General features: G+C 39.0%; 1 protein-coding gene across 1 annotated transcript; it reads left to right on the top strand.

The window, feature by feature from the left end:
* Positions 1-530: 530 nt before the first annotated feature.
* RNF149 (ring finger protein 149) lies at positions 531-11,058 on the top strand. Its single transcript, XM_010151514.1, has 6 exons — positions 531-833; positions 3,668-3,736; positions 6,571-6,653; positions 7,136-7,232; positions 9,926-10,121; positions 10,493-11,058. The coding sequence occupies exons 1-6, from the start codon at positions 531-533 to the stop codon at positions 10,549-10,551; spliced, it is 807 nt and encodes a 268-aa protein (XP_010149816.1). The 3' UTR covers positions 10,552-11,058.
* Positions 11,059-13,796: the final 2,738 nt, after the last annotated feature.

The following is a 13,796-nucleotide window of genomic DNA, read 5'->3' as shown; positions in this document are numbered from 1 at the left end:
TATATTTTGAATAATTAATATTGATGAATCTTTAAGTGTATCAGTGTTTAATGTAAGTGAGTATTAAATACCTGAATCTCTTTTCTTTTTGTTCACGTATCCAGTGCGATTGTGCTGTGGATTCAGATCCAAACTTAATTCAATGTGTCTCTTTTGTGGTATTCTCATACTGACTCCAGCTGCAGCTACAATTCCCACACTGACAAATAAAATACCAGCGGTTCCTGAGTTGCATGTTGGAACTTCAGGATGAGATGTATGTTACACGCCTGGGTTTTTTGCATGGCATTCACATCCCACCTCACTGTGGAATGAGGGGCACAGGACCTTGAATAGTGAAGATGCATCTGTTGAAGTTTATCTTGTGTTTGAGAGTTTCATAAAGTAAATAAAGGGTTACTTAATAATAAGCTTGATTTTGTCTGCTATGCCTGATAAAAACCCAGAGGTTTTCCTGTATCTTTGCTCGCTGACCTTAACTGAAGAGGCCCAAATTACCATCAAGCTAGATTGCCTAAATTTTTACTGTGATGACTGATTTTTTTTTTTTTTTCCCCCCTCCACCCCACCCCGTTTCAACAGGAACAGGAAATACAGTGGTGATAATGGTTGGCTATCCAAAAGGAATAGAGATACTGGAACCAGTACGAAGAGGAATTCCAGTAAAAATGACCATTGTTGTTGGCACACGACATGTGCAGGAATATATTAGCGGTCAGTCGGTTGTGTTTGTAGCCATCGCCTTCATCACCATGATGATTATATCGCTTGCTTGGCTCATATTCTACTATATACAACGTTTCCTGTATACAGGATCACAGTTTGGAAACCAGGTAATTGGAGGTGATGGTGATGCTATAGAGTATTTACCATCTTCTCATGTCAAATCAATTGCCTAACTTTGTTTATTGAAGCATTCTTGAAGATTTGTGCCTTGCCACTTTACTCTCTGTGAATGCTACTCAGTAATCGTTAGTGAGGCTAATAAGCAGTGTGCTAGTTGCCATCACAAGTTTGGCTAGCTGTAATTATTAGGTACCCATTTGGAGTCGTGGGAAATGTATTTAGCCACTTGTCAACAACTCGGTAGAGGCAGCTGCTTCTGTGCTTTGTCACCTAACTTCCTTCCTTTTCACATTAAAATTTATTTTCATTCTTTGGTAATTTTCACTCTGAAAGTACTAATTTCCCTAAGCAGATTGTTTTTTCTAGTGGAGAAGGACCATGGTGATTTTCTTTACTTACAGTCTTAAGAAAATCAGGGCTAAAACTTTGGTTCTAAAGCTTTATGAAAACTGCTTTGGATACTTGTAATCCTACTAGTACACTGTAGAGTACCAAGTGGCAGCAGACTAAAGAGAGCATGTGTGGTGAGATTCAACTCTTCTGGACAATCTGAAGTACTGAAAGTGGTGGGATTACAGGGAAAATCAGGAAAGAATAATTTTGGTCCTTAATTTGCCCCTTCCAAATCCCTGTTGTTCTTTGATAGGTTAAAAAAAAAAGTCAGCTTTACTTTTTTCCCCCTGAAGGAAGCACTTTGTCAACACTTTAGTTTGGAAGGGGACTCTGAAGGCTATCTGGTTCAAACCCCTGCACTCAAGAGCAACTTAAATGGAGCAGTTGAGGACCTAGTCCAGCTGAAATTTTAAAAAATACCTTAGGATGGCACTTCCCTGTGCTTTTCAACTCTTGCAAATAGGTTAGGTTCCTTCCATGGTTGTCAGCAGCTCTTCCACCTCTCTAACAACACTGAAAATTAAAGTTGCACTTGTTTTTCTTTGCAAGCAGTTCTCTGCTTGGTGTTGTGGGTTTTTTTTTTATTTTCAGTTCAGAAGAAGAAAAAAGTTTCAAGTGACAGCTTATCACATGGACTTCCCCTGCCTTCTGTTTGAACATGTAGATTCTACCCGTGGGGGAGGAGTGAAGGGACTTTTTGTTTGAGCTCTGATTAGGACCTACAGGACTCTTCTAGGAAAATACTCAATTTCTCTTTTCAGTAACACATGGGACTCCTATATCTGTTAAGTCTTAAAGCACAGTAGACCGTAAGTTTAGAACTTTTAGTCTGAGAATGCTTTCAAGAAAACAAAATTTTTGAGAAGTATTCATAGAAAAAGGTGTTTGGTTTTGTGTTACAATAGTTGTTTGAAGAAAGTTGCTTGTTCCTGTTACGTTCACTTTAGTATAGTTCAAACTAAGGGAAGTTCACATGCTTTATAAGTAGTTTTAAGAGCATTGAAGTAGAATGTGATGTTTCCCAGTAATATATGCCACAGGCTCTTGATTTTGCAATTAGGCATGTCATCTCAGTGTTGCTTAAGTGAGATTACATAGCACTAGAATTCCTCAATTCTACTTCTTTTAAAATGGCCACTGAAAACAAGTACTTATAAAACTATGCAAAGTGTGAAAATGTTCTGAAGATCTTGGTCAAGATATGTCATTAGAAGACTTAAAAGAATTTTGGAAACAAAAAGTAGCTTTTCTAACCCAAATGTTGTTTTGCTTAACTTACTGACTCCTGCATAATTAAAACCTGGGAGTTAAGTATGCCAGGCTTTAAAGCCAGTTACCGCGTAGCTGCAAAGTGAAGGTGAAGATGGGTACCTTAAGATTTACTCTAACATGGGGTTAGTGGGAAATCTTTGGAAGATCTCCTTGCTACTGAACATGAATAAAGACTGTGCAGAAAACCCTGAGCTGATACCAAAGGTGGGATAGGCTGCTGCTGGTTGTCTGTCCGTTTCTGAGGGGACTTTCAGACTGATTATTTTTAACACACACACAAATAAAATCCCAATTTTCAATACTGTAAGCTTGTAAAATTATGTCGTTGTAATTGTCATTACAGAGAAAAGGTGCTGTTAGGGTTGTTTTTTTATGCCTTTATGTGTTTTTATCAGTGAGGGTTGCTGCTAGGCAGATCAGCATCTGTTAATTGGGAGTGTTGAGTTTCTCAGTTTCCAGCAGCAGCTAGCACTTTGTCTTGGAATACAGTACTGCTTTCTTTTCTTGCTTCCCCTCTAAGCATAATGAAGGCTGTTACTGTATAGAAGTCCAGTATGGTGTCTCGTGTCTGTTAAGCCTTTCTTGTCATCTCCTCTGCATAACGTGTCCTTTCAGTGCGAAGCTGTGTGTAATGTGTGAGACAGTGTTCAGCATTAATAGCTACCAGCAGCCTTTTGACCTGGTGGGCAGCTGTGGGCTGCCCGGCAGGATTCCACCTTCCCTCAAGCTTGTGCATGAGCCGTGTGCTTGCTCACGGGCTTGCCTAACTGGAAGGTCTGGTTATACAGCTGTTGCTTCAGTTCCGATGCCTCTAAAGCCTGAATTAGTGTCAATTTTCCTGCACGGGAAGGCTCTGGGTGCAGGCAGTCGCCATACCAGGCTGCGTATGTCAACTTGGTCCACAGAGTTCTGCCCTGGTTGAGGTCATGGTAAGAGCGCTGTGCTTACGGATAATGTTTGCTGCTGTGCCCTGAGAATGCAAAATTTGGAGTTCTTCAGCATCTGCTGGCTGGAAGTATTTTGTAAATGAACTAGCTAGCTAGAGATGAATCTTTAAATGCGTTCAGAAGACTTAGTAAGCCATGTGGGACGTATGTAAAAGCTTTGAAATGTAACTGTTAAAACTTGGTACTAATATTGAAAATCTTTATTCAAGGGACATAGAAAAGAAACCAAGAAAGCGATCAGCCAGCTTCAGCTGCATACCGTGAAACGTGGAGAAAAGGTAATTCAGTGGCTGTGGTTATTGCTGTGTGATTTAAACTGTTCTGATGTCTTTAGAGAATAATTTAAAATTCTCAGAGTGTAATTGCAGTGTGACTCTTAGAATTTTAGGCTCATTTTAGCACCTTTGCTAGAAGGCCAAGCTTAACATTGAAGTCAAATTTGAACTTGTTATGAAATGTAAGGCAGTCTTGTTGCAAATAATACCTGGTTACACAGAATGTTGCAGGAACTACAGGGCTGATACTCTAAAGGTGACGAAACACTAATATCTTATCAGCCCTTGAAAACATCAACAAGTAGATTGCAAAATACTTCCTAGGACCTATTGTTTGCACGGTTCTTAGAGCTGATGTAGTGTTTTGCTTTCCGAAAAGAACATTCATCTCTTTATTGATCAGAAGGCCTTAGAAAGATAAGAAGCTTTGAAAAATGAAACACTACTTTCATCTTTTGACATACCATACATTAAGGAGCTGTATAGACATAGTCAAAGCATGAATTTTTTAGAAGTACATTTCTATGTGTTAAAATCAAGCTATTCCAAAAATTAAAACAGCTTTCAAGAAGATGGCTTTGACAGCGTATGGCCTAAACTCATAGCTGTATTAGAACAGCTGAAGTAGAAAAAGCCAAGGTTTGGAAAGAACATATATTATTTTAGAGTTTTAGGCAGCTCTGATCTGAGATGCTGTATTAGTTTATGACTAGACTTTTGATACTACATGGGCATTTTTTTCCCCACCCTTATTTGTCTTATTTGATTGGTTTCTACTTAAGGGACTGATTTGCTCAGAGATGAAAAACAAGGATTAGGGTTGGTTTTTTGGTTGTTTTTTTTTTTTTTAATCCATGAATAAAATTAAGGTGAGAAAGGACACTTATGTGTAAGAACTTCAAAAGATGTGACTCAACAGAAGCTGTTCAGCTTGGGTCACATGCTTCAGGGAATGTCCTTCATTTACTAAATCAGTTTTGAAATTAAAAAAGCCCAACTGTCTTTGAACTTGCCCCTTTTCCTCTTATGCATTCAGCATGTGTAAGTAGCATTTTAGGAGTATTTGTTACTTTTAATTATACTCTAAATTCCATCAGAAAGTAATCTATTTCAAGTTGTGAACAGAGGGATGTTCATACAATAGTGAGATCAGAGGTCAAGAAAGATGGAATTGAACCAAAATTTGTGTAAAGCAGTATTGAAGCATAGCAAGAAACAGATGTAAAAGGGCCATGATGAAACCTATGGTGAGAACCACAAGGAAGCTGTTAACTGCTTTTAAGTTGACGTTCAGTAGACCTCTATAAAGGCTTTGTATTACGGGATTTTTGCAGTGTAGCAGGTAGTTCCTTTCCATTGATATACCCTTGACTAAAATAAATACAGTGGGGGGATTTAACTAAGGTGTTATGTAATACACTGGTTGTAGCACTGAATGCGGTGTTAGTTAAGCAAAATAGAATGACATTAGATTAAAATCTCTCTAAAATAGAGGTTTTCTGCTTGGTAAGTCATGTCTTCTAATTTGATTTGAATCAGCCTACTATCAGCAAATTTATGTAACTTAATGATGCAGAAGTAAATTTATCTGGAAATACAGTCCCATCTACTCTGTAAATGTACTTTTTTTTCCTTTAAATATTTTAGCCATTATGATTTTAAGAGTATATCATCTTTTATTGTGACAGTACAGTCTTGCCTCAACCCCAAGTGAAATGATAATGTATTTAACTAAAAATAGGTCAATATTTTGGAAGTGTATTTGTTATCGTGTAGATCTTTCCTGAGAAGCTTAAGGGATTATTGTAAAATGGACACTCATTTGAGTATGTGCTACATATGGTGTGCTTGGGTTTTGCCTCTTATACAGAATAAAAAATAGTTGTTAAAGAATAAGTACTTGTCTTACCTTTTAGTTTATATAAAAGTCATAATTTGATTTACTTGGGAGTTTAAGGCACTAATTATGTAAACTGATAGCATGCAAAGGAGGGGAAAACTTGAATTTGAAACCTTGCTTGCAGTACTAATTCATTTGAACATTTATCTTTAAATTGAAGTGCTTCAGTAAGCAGTAAACATAAAGTACTTACTTGGAGGCTTGTGAAAGGGAATTTGTCCCCCTGTCTGGTCTTCTAGTATTTAGGTTTTATACAACCCAATTAACTTTGAATTATTTCTCTTGTATCTGGAGATAACCATCATATTTGCACTGCAACTATAAGCATGGCTTCAAGAAGGTAGCACGACCTGTTAGGAAAAACATATAACCCTTAGAAAGAAACAAATTGGGGTGGGGAAATAGTGTGTTTTGACTCTTCCTGGTGTGAGCTTGGAGAGAAGTTTTAAAAAACATCCCGTATTGTGTACTTCACTTCTCCTCTAGCTATCCAGGGACATCTGCTAGGATGTGGTAGGACAACAAAAGTGTGGAAGGAGGCATTTTCAGTGTTTAGCCCCAAGAATCTCTTCCTGCTTCAATATTTGCAAGTCTTTGGGACCATCAATTAAGAATTAGATTGTGCACTTTAATCTGAGCTGACCTCTTTAAAAATTTCATTTTATAGTTACTTTAAACTATAAACAAGCCGGTGTTTGAGACTTAAATTACTTAAGGTACCATGTCTAGCTATTTAAATTGTAAAATCTGAGTTTGACTGTTTTTTAATATTTGGTATCACTTGATCAAATCACCTCTAGATGGAGTCGGATTGAGAGAGATATTTCTGTTTGCCAAAGTCTTGTACATTTTACATTCTGTGAAGCTAGTGAGTACACAAAGCTTGTTCTGTAATGAAATATGGATGTAATGCTTTTAAATGTGTTGTCACCTTCAGGGTTTAGATGTTGATGTGGAAAACTGTGCTGTGTGCATTGAGAACTATAAACTGAAAGACACTGTCCGAATTCTGCCATGCAAGTAAGTTGCCATGATTAATTCTTCCCTCTTTAGCACACTTTCCCTAGGAAGTAAGCGATGAGCTTTCTGGAAGCTCTTCTGAAACTCTGGTGGCAGAGCTGAAGCTGTGCCATTTGTATGGCCCATTACATGCTGAAAGGCACAGGGAGAACACGAAGGACTTCATATCTGTGCAGGAAAAAGGAGTAATTGGGAGAAGTGTAGGAGTGTGAAGTGGAGTTTTCTTAATGCCAAGTTAGAACTGTACAGTGTTGAACAGGTAGCTCTGTGGTGTCCTCGTGGTTAGTAATATCTCATTTCAGAAAGCTAGTGTGAAAGAAGGTGCTTCCAGAACTACATCTGTCCTAGTAAATTTAGCAGTACCTAGTTGTCAAGGTTATAAAGGAATGGGTTTATTTTGTAATGTAGTAACTTGCATGTTGTTCTAAGGAACAGCGTGTGGTTTTTGTGATGTGTTCTAAAGGGCATTTTTCTTTTTTTAGGCATATCTTCCATAGAACATGCATTGACCCTTGGCTTCTGGACCACCGAACTTGTCCAATGTGTAAACTCGACGTTATCAAAGCTCTGGGATACTGGGTATGTTGCACACTTACTTTAACCTTCAAAGTAGAAGTATGGTGCAGGACGCAAGACTTTGTGTCAAACTGTTGAGAATGAGAATGGCTATCACTTGATGAGACTGAAGAAGCTGGGCAAAGATGCAAGAGTAATTGAGTGAGAACCAGAAAAATAGGGGAATTTTATGTGTAAGCACTTACACAGTGTATCAAGCAGCTAATGAATCCTCTGTGTACTCTTCTCTGGTAACCAATTTCTTCTGTCTCCAGCTGATGATAGTAAGGAAGTTAAAGCAGAGGTGAGGCAATTTGCCCAAGCTGCAAAAATTTAACTTAATTCAGTAGAATCTAGAGCATAGATTTGATCTTGTTGAGAACTGCGATTCAAACCAAGAAATTCATTTATCTATCTTGTTTGTGATGCCCAGTGTTTTATCCCTGTGAATGAGCCAGTACTTAGAACCTTCCTAAAGACATTCACCAGAAATTGGTTAAGCAGAGAAAATGATGTGCTCTCATTTCTTTCTGACAGCACCAGAAAAGAGAGATGAAGACACATGCGGTAGGTTACTTGGTCACTTGATAAATAGTCTTGAGTTCCACTACAGTGCTATAGGCATGAATGTACCTCTTCTGCTGATATACAGAGATCGTCAGAACACAGGGGTGTTCCTTGGTTTCAGGGACCTTCCTTTCACAGACTAGGTCTGCATTTTGACTAGCTTTACTCTTACTTTGTTGTAGAGACTTAGCAGATCGATGGAAGACTCTTATGAGTGACTCTTTTTTTTTTCTTTCTAGCAAAGGTGATAATACTCTTGCTATGTTATATATATGTATCTCGGTTTGGGATGCTTTTGTGTATTAAGTCAGACTTTACCCAAGAGTTGCCATCCTTTTGTCATGTGAAATAGTTATTATTCCTTTAATACTGCTATGTTAGCAGCTTATTTTTTGCTCACTTGCAATTCTTGGAGTTGATGTAACTTGTGTTATATGCAGAAGGAGATATCCTTTTGGATATGGTCTGAAAATGGAAATATTAGAACCTTCAGAACACTTCTATTCCCTGAAATCACGCTGCAGTCAGAATACTGATACCAGGCCTAACCAGGGGGAGTAAATACCTCCTTTGCTTGTTAGGCAAAATGAATGTTGGAAAGTAGGTTGAATGGGATTATACTGAACGGAAGGCTAGTTCTTTTTTCTAATGGAATGGGGGAAATGTCTTGCTCATGCATCAGTTGTTCAAGTCCCACTGAAGCCAGTAATGTGGGAAGTCATTCAGTATTTTTTTCCTAACTTTTCAGCCTTATCTAGATTGCCCAGTCTAGTTTACAGAGTGATTGTCTGAATTTTTTACTGATGTGAGGAGGGGAAGAAAGTGTGAAGATCAAGGCAGCTTCTTTCAGCAGTGTGCCTGCTGAGTGACATAACTGCAGACAAGGATGTGCAGCCTTATTATAGAAACCTACTAAACCTTTTGCAGAGAGGCTGAAGGCTCAACTCAGTTTTATGGAAAACAAATATTTCAGAGGCTTCAACATTTTTAAAGGCTCGAAGTCGAAAGAGAGCAGTAACTTCTATTGCCTGGCTTTTCTGTTGTAAAGAGTGGACTTCAGTGGTCTAGTTCTGCATTATGCTATTTCTCAACAAAAAAAAAGACCTGCAGTTCAGCTTGTCTGATAGATCTGGTAATTCATCGTTGAATCTTGTAGTTTCAGTGCTTATTTAACTGCCCAAGTTTTGGAAACCAAAATCATTAATGCCCCTTGCCTGCACACACACAGATTAGTATCACATGTGTCTTAACTTCAGTTCTATAGCCTATTAAAATTCAGTACACTTTAAAATACTCCGCTTTGGTGCTAAAGAAAGAATCAACCTAGAATGTCTTTAATCTGAATATGGGCCTTTGCTGATTGTTTGAGGAGGGGAAAAAGGCTCATTGTGAAGCCTGCAGAATAGCTACTTGTGCTGCAGTATACCTGCTTATGTATAAATACCGTCAGTATATCAAGGCCAATAGCATAATGAAGGTAGCCTGAATTTTAGGAACAGAATTGTGCACGTAGGACTTGTAATTAACTTTCAGAACAGATCAGAAATAGCTCATGCTGTACAATAGGTGAAATCAATTCCTTTGCCTGTGCTGCAGATGTTTTGTTCCTGCGAAGTGACGAGCCAGCCTATTTGCATTTTTGGAATAGACTTAAAGTTAGGCTGGAGGCAGAGGAGGAGGGAAGTTTGTTCTGATGTCAAATGTTTGCTCACCCCAGTGGAGTGGGGGAAGAAAAAAAGTCTAAGCTTGCCCAACTACCATGAAAAATGGCAGCTTTGGCAAACCACTAAAGGATCAATAGATTTGCTCAGCAAAGACTTCATAGGTGCTGAGCCTGTGCCTAACCAGGCTGCAGCAACGCTGTTGCTACGGTGTTGAAATGTTCCATCCCAAAAGCTGGCTGGGTTGACTCCTGCTGTTGCTGCTTTGGGCTTTGGGGTGGCTTTTCTCTTACTTGGCTTTGTTTCTTTGTGGTGGGAGAAAACCATTGCTAAGTAGAGGCTGCTTGACACCCTACCCAGGAGCGCATAGGTGGTAGGCCATAAACCGGTCTCTTTTCCAGTAAGGTGAGGTTACGCAGCGGTAACGTGGAGGAATGCTGATGCCTAACAGTAGACAAAAGTGTCAGTTGGATGTGTTTAATTTTGAAGGGAGACCCTGAAGACGTACTCGAAGTTCCAATGCCCGAATCAATCAGTGGCAGTGTTTCGGTCGGAAGTCTGAGTATTGCTTTACAAGACGAGGACAGAAACGAAGTAAGCGAATTGTCAGCTTCCTCCACTAACGAATCTGTATTGCAATGCACCAGTTTGAAAGAGGATGCAGGTGAAACCACAGCATTACTTGGTAAGTAACTCAGTTGATCACTTGAAAATCCTTGCTGCCATTCATTCTGTTAGAAGAAGCTGTTCTCTTAAGTGATGATAGCAGTGTTGTTATCGCGCTGCGGACAGAGTGAGTGGTGTCACTTACTACTGATGTTCAGAAAGCACAGGTAGCAGGTGGAGTGTGAGAGAATTTGAGCTGGAGAAAATTGGTCTTGAGAGAGGAGAAAAAAACCCCAGACGTAAACAGTGTCTTAGCACAGAGATTACTTGCACAGAGCGTCTTGAGCCTTAGATATCTATGAATATGAAATGTGTTGCCAGCGTTTGGATGAATGTAACAGATAATGTACTAAAATGGTAAATCAACACACAGTTTTTCTTGGCTTCTAGATGTGGATGTCAGTAATAACCGGCATGGAGAACATCTATCTAATGGAAATTCCCACTAAACTGCTTTGTGGAAGATGTCTTGAATAGACTGTTGAAGAACTATTATTTTTTATTTAATTAGTATGGACTCTTGTCTAGTTAACGGAAGAAAAATAACAATGTAAATTATTTTACCTTTCAAACTTTTCTAGCTGGTGTTCCAAAAGGGCTAATAACTATGAATTTTGTACACAGGAGGATTTTATAAAATCTCCTCTGGATGTCTCATCCTAAAAAGAGATGCAATAACCCTTTTTCTGTAAGCATTGTTGCAATGTCGTTGTGTTCCAGAGGGCTGTAACGAAGATGAAGACTAGGCAGTGAAAACAATGTAGAATGTCTTACCGGATAAATATTTGGGATGCACTATTTACATTCAGTATGTACACAGGGAGAACACTTAACAAGACTACAGCTATGAAAATGTTCTGGGAGTTCTGATCTGTTGCAATCGGAGACGGATATTCTTAGGAAAGACACAATTTAATGTCAAAGGAATCAAATAACTTCATGGATATGCTGTATATCCTTCTTTGCGAAGGAGAAAAAAAAAATTTAGTTGCAACTTTGCTCACATGTAACAAATACTAATTTGATCTTGTAATGTGTTCTGCTTGGAGTGGATGCTGAGAGAAAAGGAGGCTTTCTCCACCTCGCTAGATTTTATACTGAATTGGGCAGTGATAGATTGTGCTGGGTGGTCTTCACGTGTTGAGCATGTAGAGTTAGTTAGGTATATGCACACTGGTTACCTCTTTCAATCTTAAACTCAGTAGAACAGAGGTAAAGGGCTAATTATGGCTAAAATATATTTATTAGTCTATTTATAAGAATTTACTTAATTCCTCTTCACTCCTGCTCCCATCCCGTCCCACTTCCTTACATACAAATTGAAACTCTTCCTTAGGATCTACAAAGTTTGGATTGGTTTTTTTCCTTTGCATAGAGATGCTGGAATTGTTCTCTTGGATATTCCACATTAGGAGTTTTGGCTGGGTTTGCCACTAGCTTTTGTTCCTTTCTTTTAGATTAGCAGTATTGTGCCTTATAGTAAAATACTTACAAAACCTGAAGCATCTGAGAGTAAATATAAACCCTGGCATCGCCCGTTATGACCTCTTATTCAAATATTTATATACTATAAGTGGTATAAGGAATTACTAAACTGTTTTTTAAAGAAATATGTATATTTAAAACACTACTTATTAAGAGTGTTAAGTGAATTGTTTAGGATTTTAGCATTGTCATGTTATAAATAATATGCTACATTCCTCAGTTTTCTTTTGTAAAGCTGTTATTACAGGTTGCTTAAAACAGTGTCTTTTACTAGACATTTGTTTCAGAGTGCATCTTGTTTTTAAACTGTATATTTGGAATGTTTTTAAGAAAATATGCAATTCTTTTTCTAACTTATATTATTGAGCTTCAATAGAAGCAATAACTTTTTGTTTTTTATTTTAGAATGAATGTTCCAGAAATGACAGAGGTTTCAGCTGGGGAGGTATAATCTGAACTTCTACTTTGCAGGGCAGATGTTTCACCCTAAATTTCCTTCAAAATAATCCTATTTAATGCCTACTTTAAAAAAAAAAAATCTGCCTCTTCCCTGTAGGAGTGTAACTTTTAGGTTTACTGGAAAACTGTCAGGTTGTAGTTCTGATGTCACCAGCAGGTGCAAGTTTCTGTGATGCCTTTATCTTACAAGAAGCACACGAGAATGGAATATGACTGACCAACCATCTCCAAAACTGAACGAATAAAGAACAACCCACAACTAAACCAAACAATGCATAAGGGACATTTATGTCTCCAAAAGAAGCTTATTGACACTTCCAGAACTGCCTTTTTAACTGTCTCTTCAATATTAAAAACTAAGTCTTCTCCCTCTTCCTTAACACAAAACTGAACATTGATGTAGTAGATCTTGAGAGGGTTTAAACTCTAGCTCAAGGAGGAACCAAAAGGCGTTATCCAGAGGAGAGTCTTATCCGTGGATTGTCTTGCTGATACCTACAGCGCAATATTCACGCTGGAGGGGAGAAGTGGGGTAAGTGCCTCAGCTTTGATGTAATACCCCTGAAACCAAAAGCTTTTCTTAAGACTCAAAGCTGAGATCTGGCGGAAAGCTGTAACAAAAAACTAAAGAACCTGCAAACTGAAGAGCATGCTTTAAAAATCTGGAGCGTAAATAACACTCCTGACTTAGAAATGTATGCCAGGAATCCGCAAGGTCGGGTATGTCTCCAGTGCTGGCACTATAGCTGTTTCCTTTCGGCCTTTTGCAGGAGGCCTCACCATTGTTTCAACTCGGTTGTGCGTCGCTCGTGTGCGATATGGTTAGGTCTCCTGAGGCCAGCTGTGCTGCTGAGGAATGATGACAATAAAAGGCCGAATTGCAGTGCCTCCGGCAAGCGGTTTGCTTTCCTTGGAAGCACCATGACAAAACTCTCCTGAAGCGAATTATTAGTCTGACCTCAGTCAAAAAGCTGATGCGCATGAGCAGAGAGTGGTGACTTTACAAAGTACAGGAAAGAGACAATCTGTGGAGCTGTGGAGAGAGGGTTAGAAACGTGGGGTGTTATCACCTCGCTGTTACATCTCAAATCGATTACTTTTAGAGTAAAGGGGTGTATCTGGCAATAGGCAAATAGAGTTTCCAAAACTTAGCTGAACTGGACCTGTTGTATTGGATCAAACTGGTATTTCCATTTTCTAGCCCTTTAACTAGTTAAAGCTGATATTAAGGTCAAAACTAGAGAATCTGTTGTTTTCCCATGCTGTGAAGGTTTGTGCAGGCTGGGTGCCTTGTGGCCCCTTCCATAGCATTTGGAGAGTCTTTAATCTGCCTCTTCTGCTTAGGCTTTGTCCTGCCTAACGTGGGAGCTGATGCTGTGTGTGTTGTGGGTTCCTTCTGCTCCCCTCCCCATCCCGATCTCCTCCTAGCTGCACGTTTTTCATAAAACAAGGAGGAACTTGGCTCTGTCCCTCTTGTCAGATTTGCCAAAATCAGGCTGAGGGTTTTGTACTACAGGCATTCACGCGGTGTGATGATACGGAGCTAAAGCAGGGTGCCTGTGTGGAGTGGGCAGCCCCCCTGCATGGCTGTGTTGAATATATCCCTTGGGGAAAATCCCTAGGAGGACTGGGAGATGTTGCTATTGTGGAATGAGTTTGGTTAGTGTTGTGCTCGTTGGTTTGGCTTCGTTAGTGCTGGCGTTGACTCTTAGGGAGAAAATTGGTGAATTCAAAGTGATTTTTTTGCAAA

This window comes from Eurypyga helias, unplaced genomic scaffold, assembly GCF_000690775.1.
Source record: "Eurypyga helias isolate BGI_N326 unplaced genomic scaffold, ASM69077v1 scaffold25055, whole genome shotgun sequence".
Lineage (NCBI taxonomy): Eukaryota > Metazoa > Chordata > Aves > Eurypygiformes > Eurypygidae > Eurypyga > Eurypyga helias.
The sequence above is the reverse complement of the archived record's forward strand: the minus strand, read 5'-3'. Positions and strand labels throughout refer to the sequence as shown.

Coding starts and splice junctions, on each gene's coding strand:
- RNF149 (XM_010151514.1), top strand. CDS start 531: ATGACTGATTTTTTTTTTTTTTTCCCCCCTCCACCCCACCCCGTTTCA. Junction 834..3,667: donor GATCACAGTTTGGAAACCAG/GTAATTGGAGGT, acceptor TCTTTATTCAAG/GGACATAGAAAAGAAACCAA. Junction 7,233..9,925: donor TCAAAGCTCTGGGATACTGG/GTATGTTGCACA, acceptor TTAATTTTGAAG/GGAGACCCTGAAGACGTACT.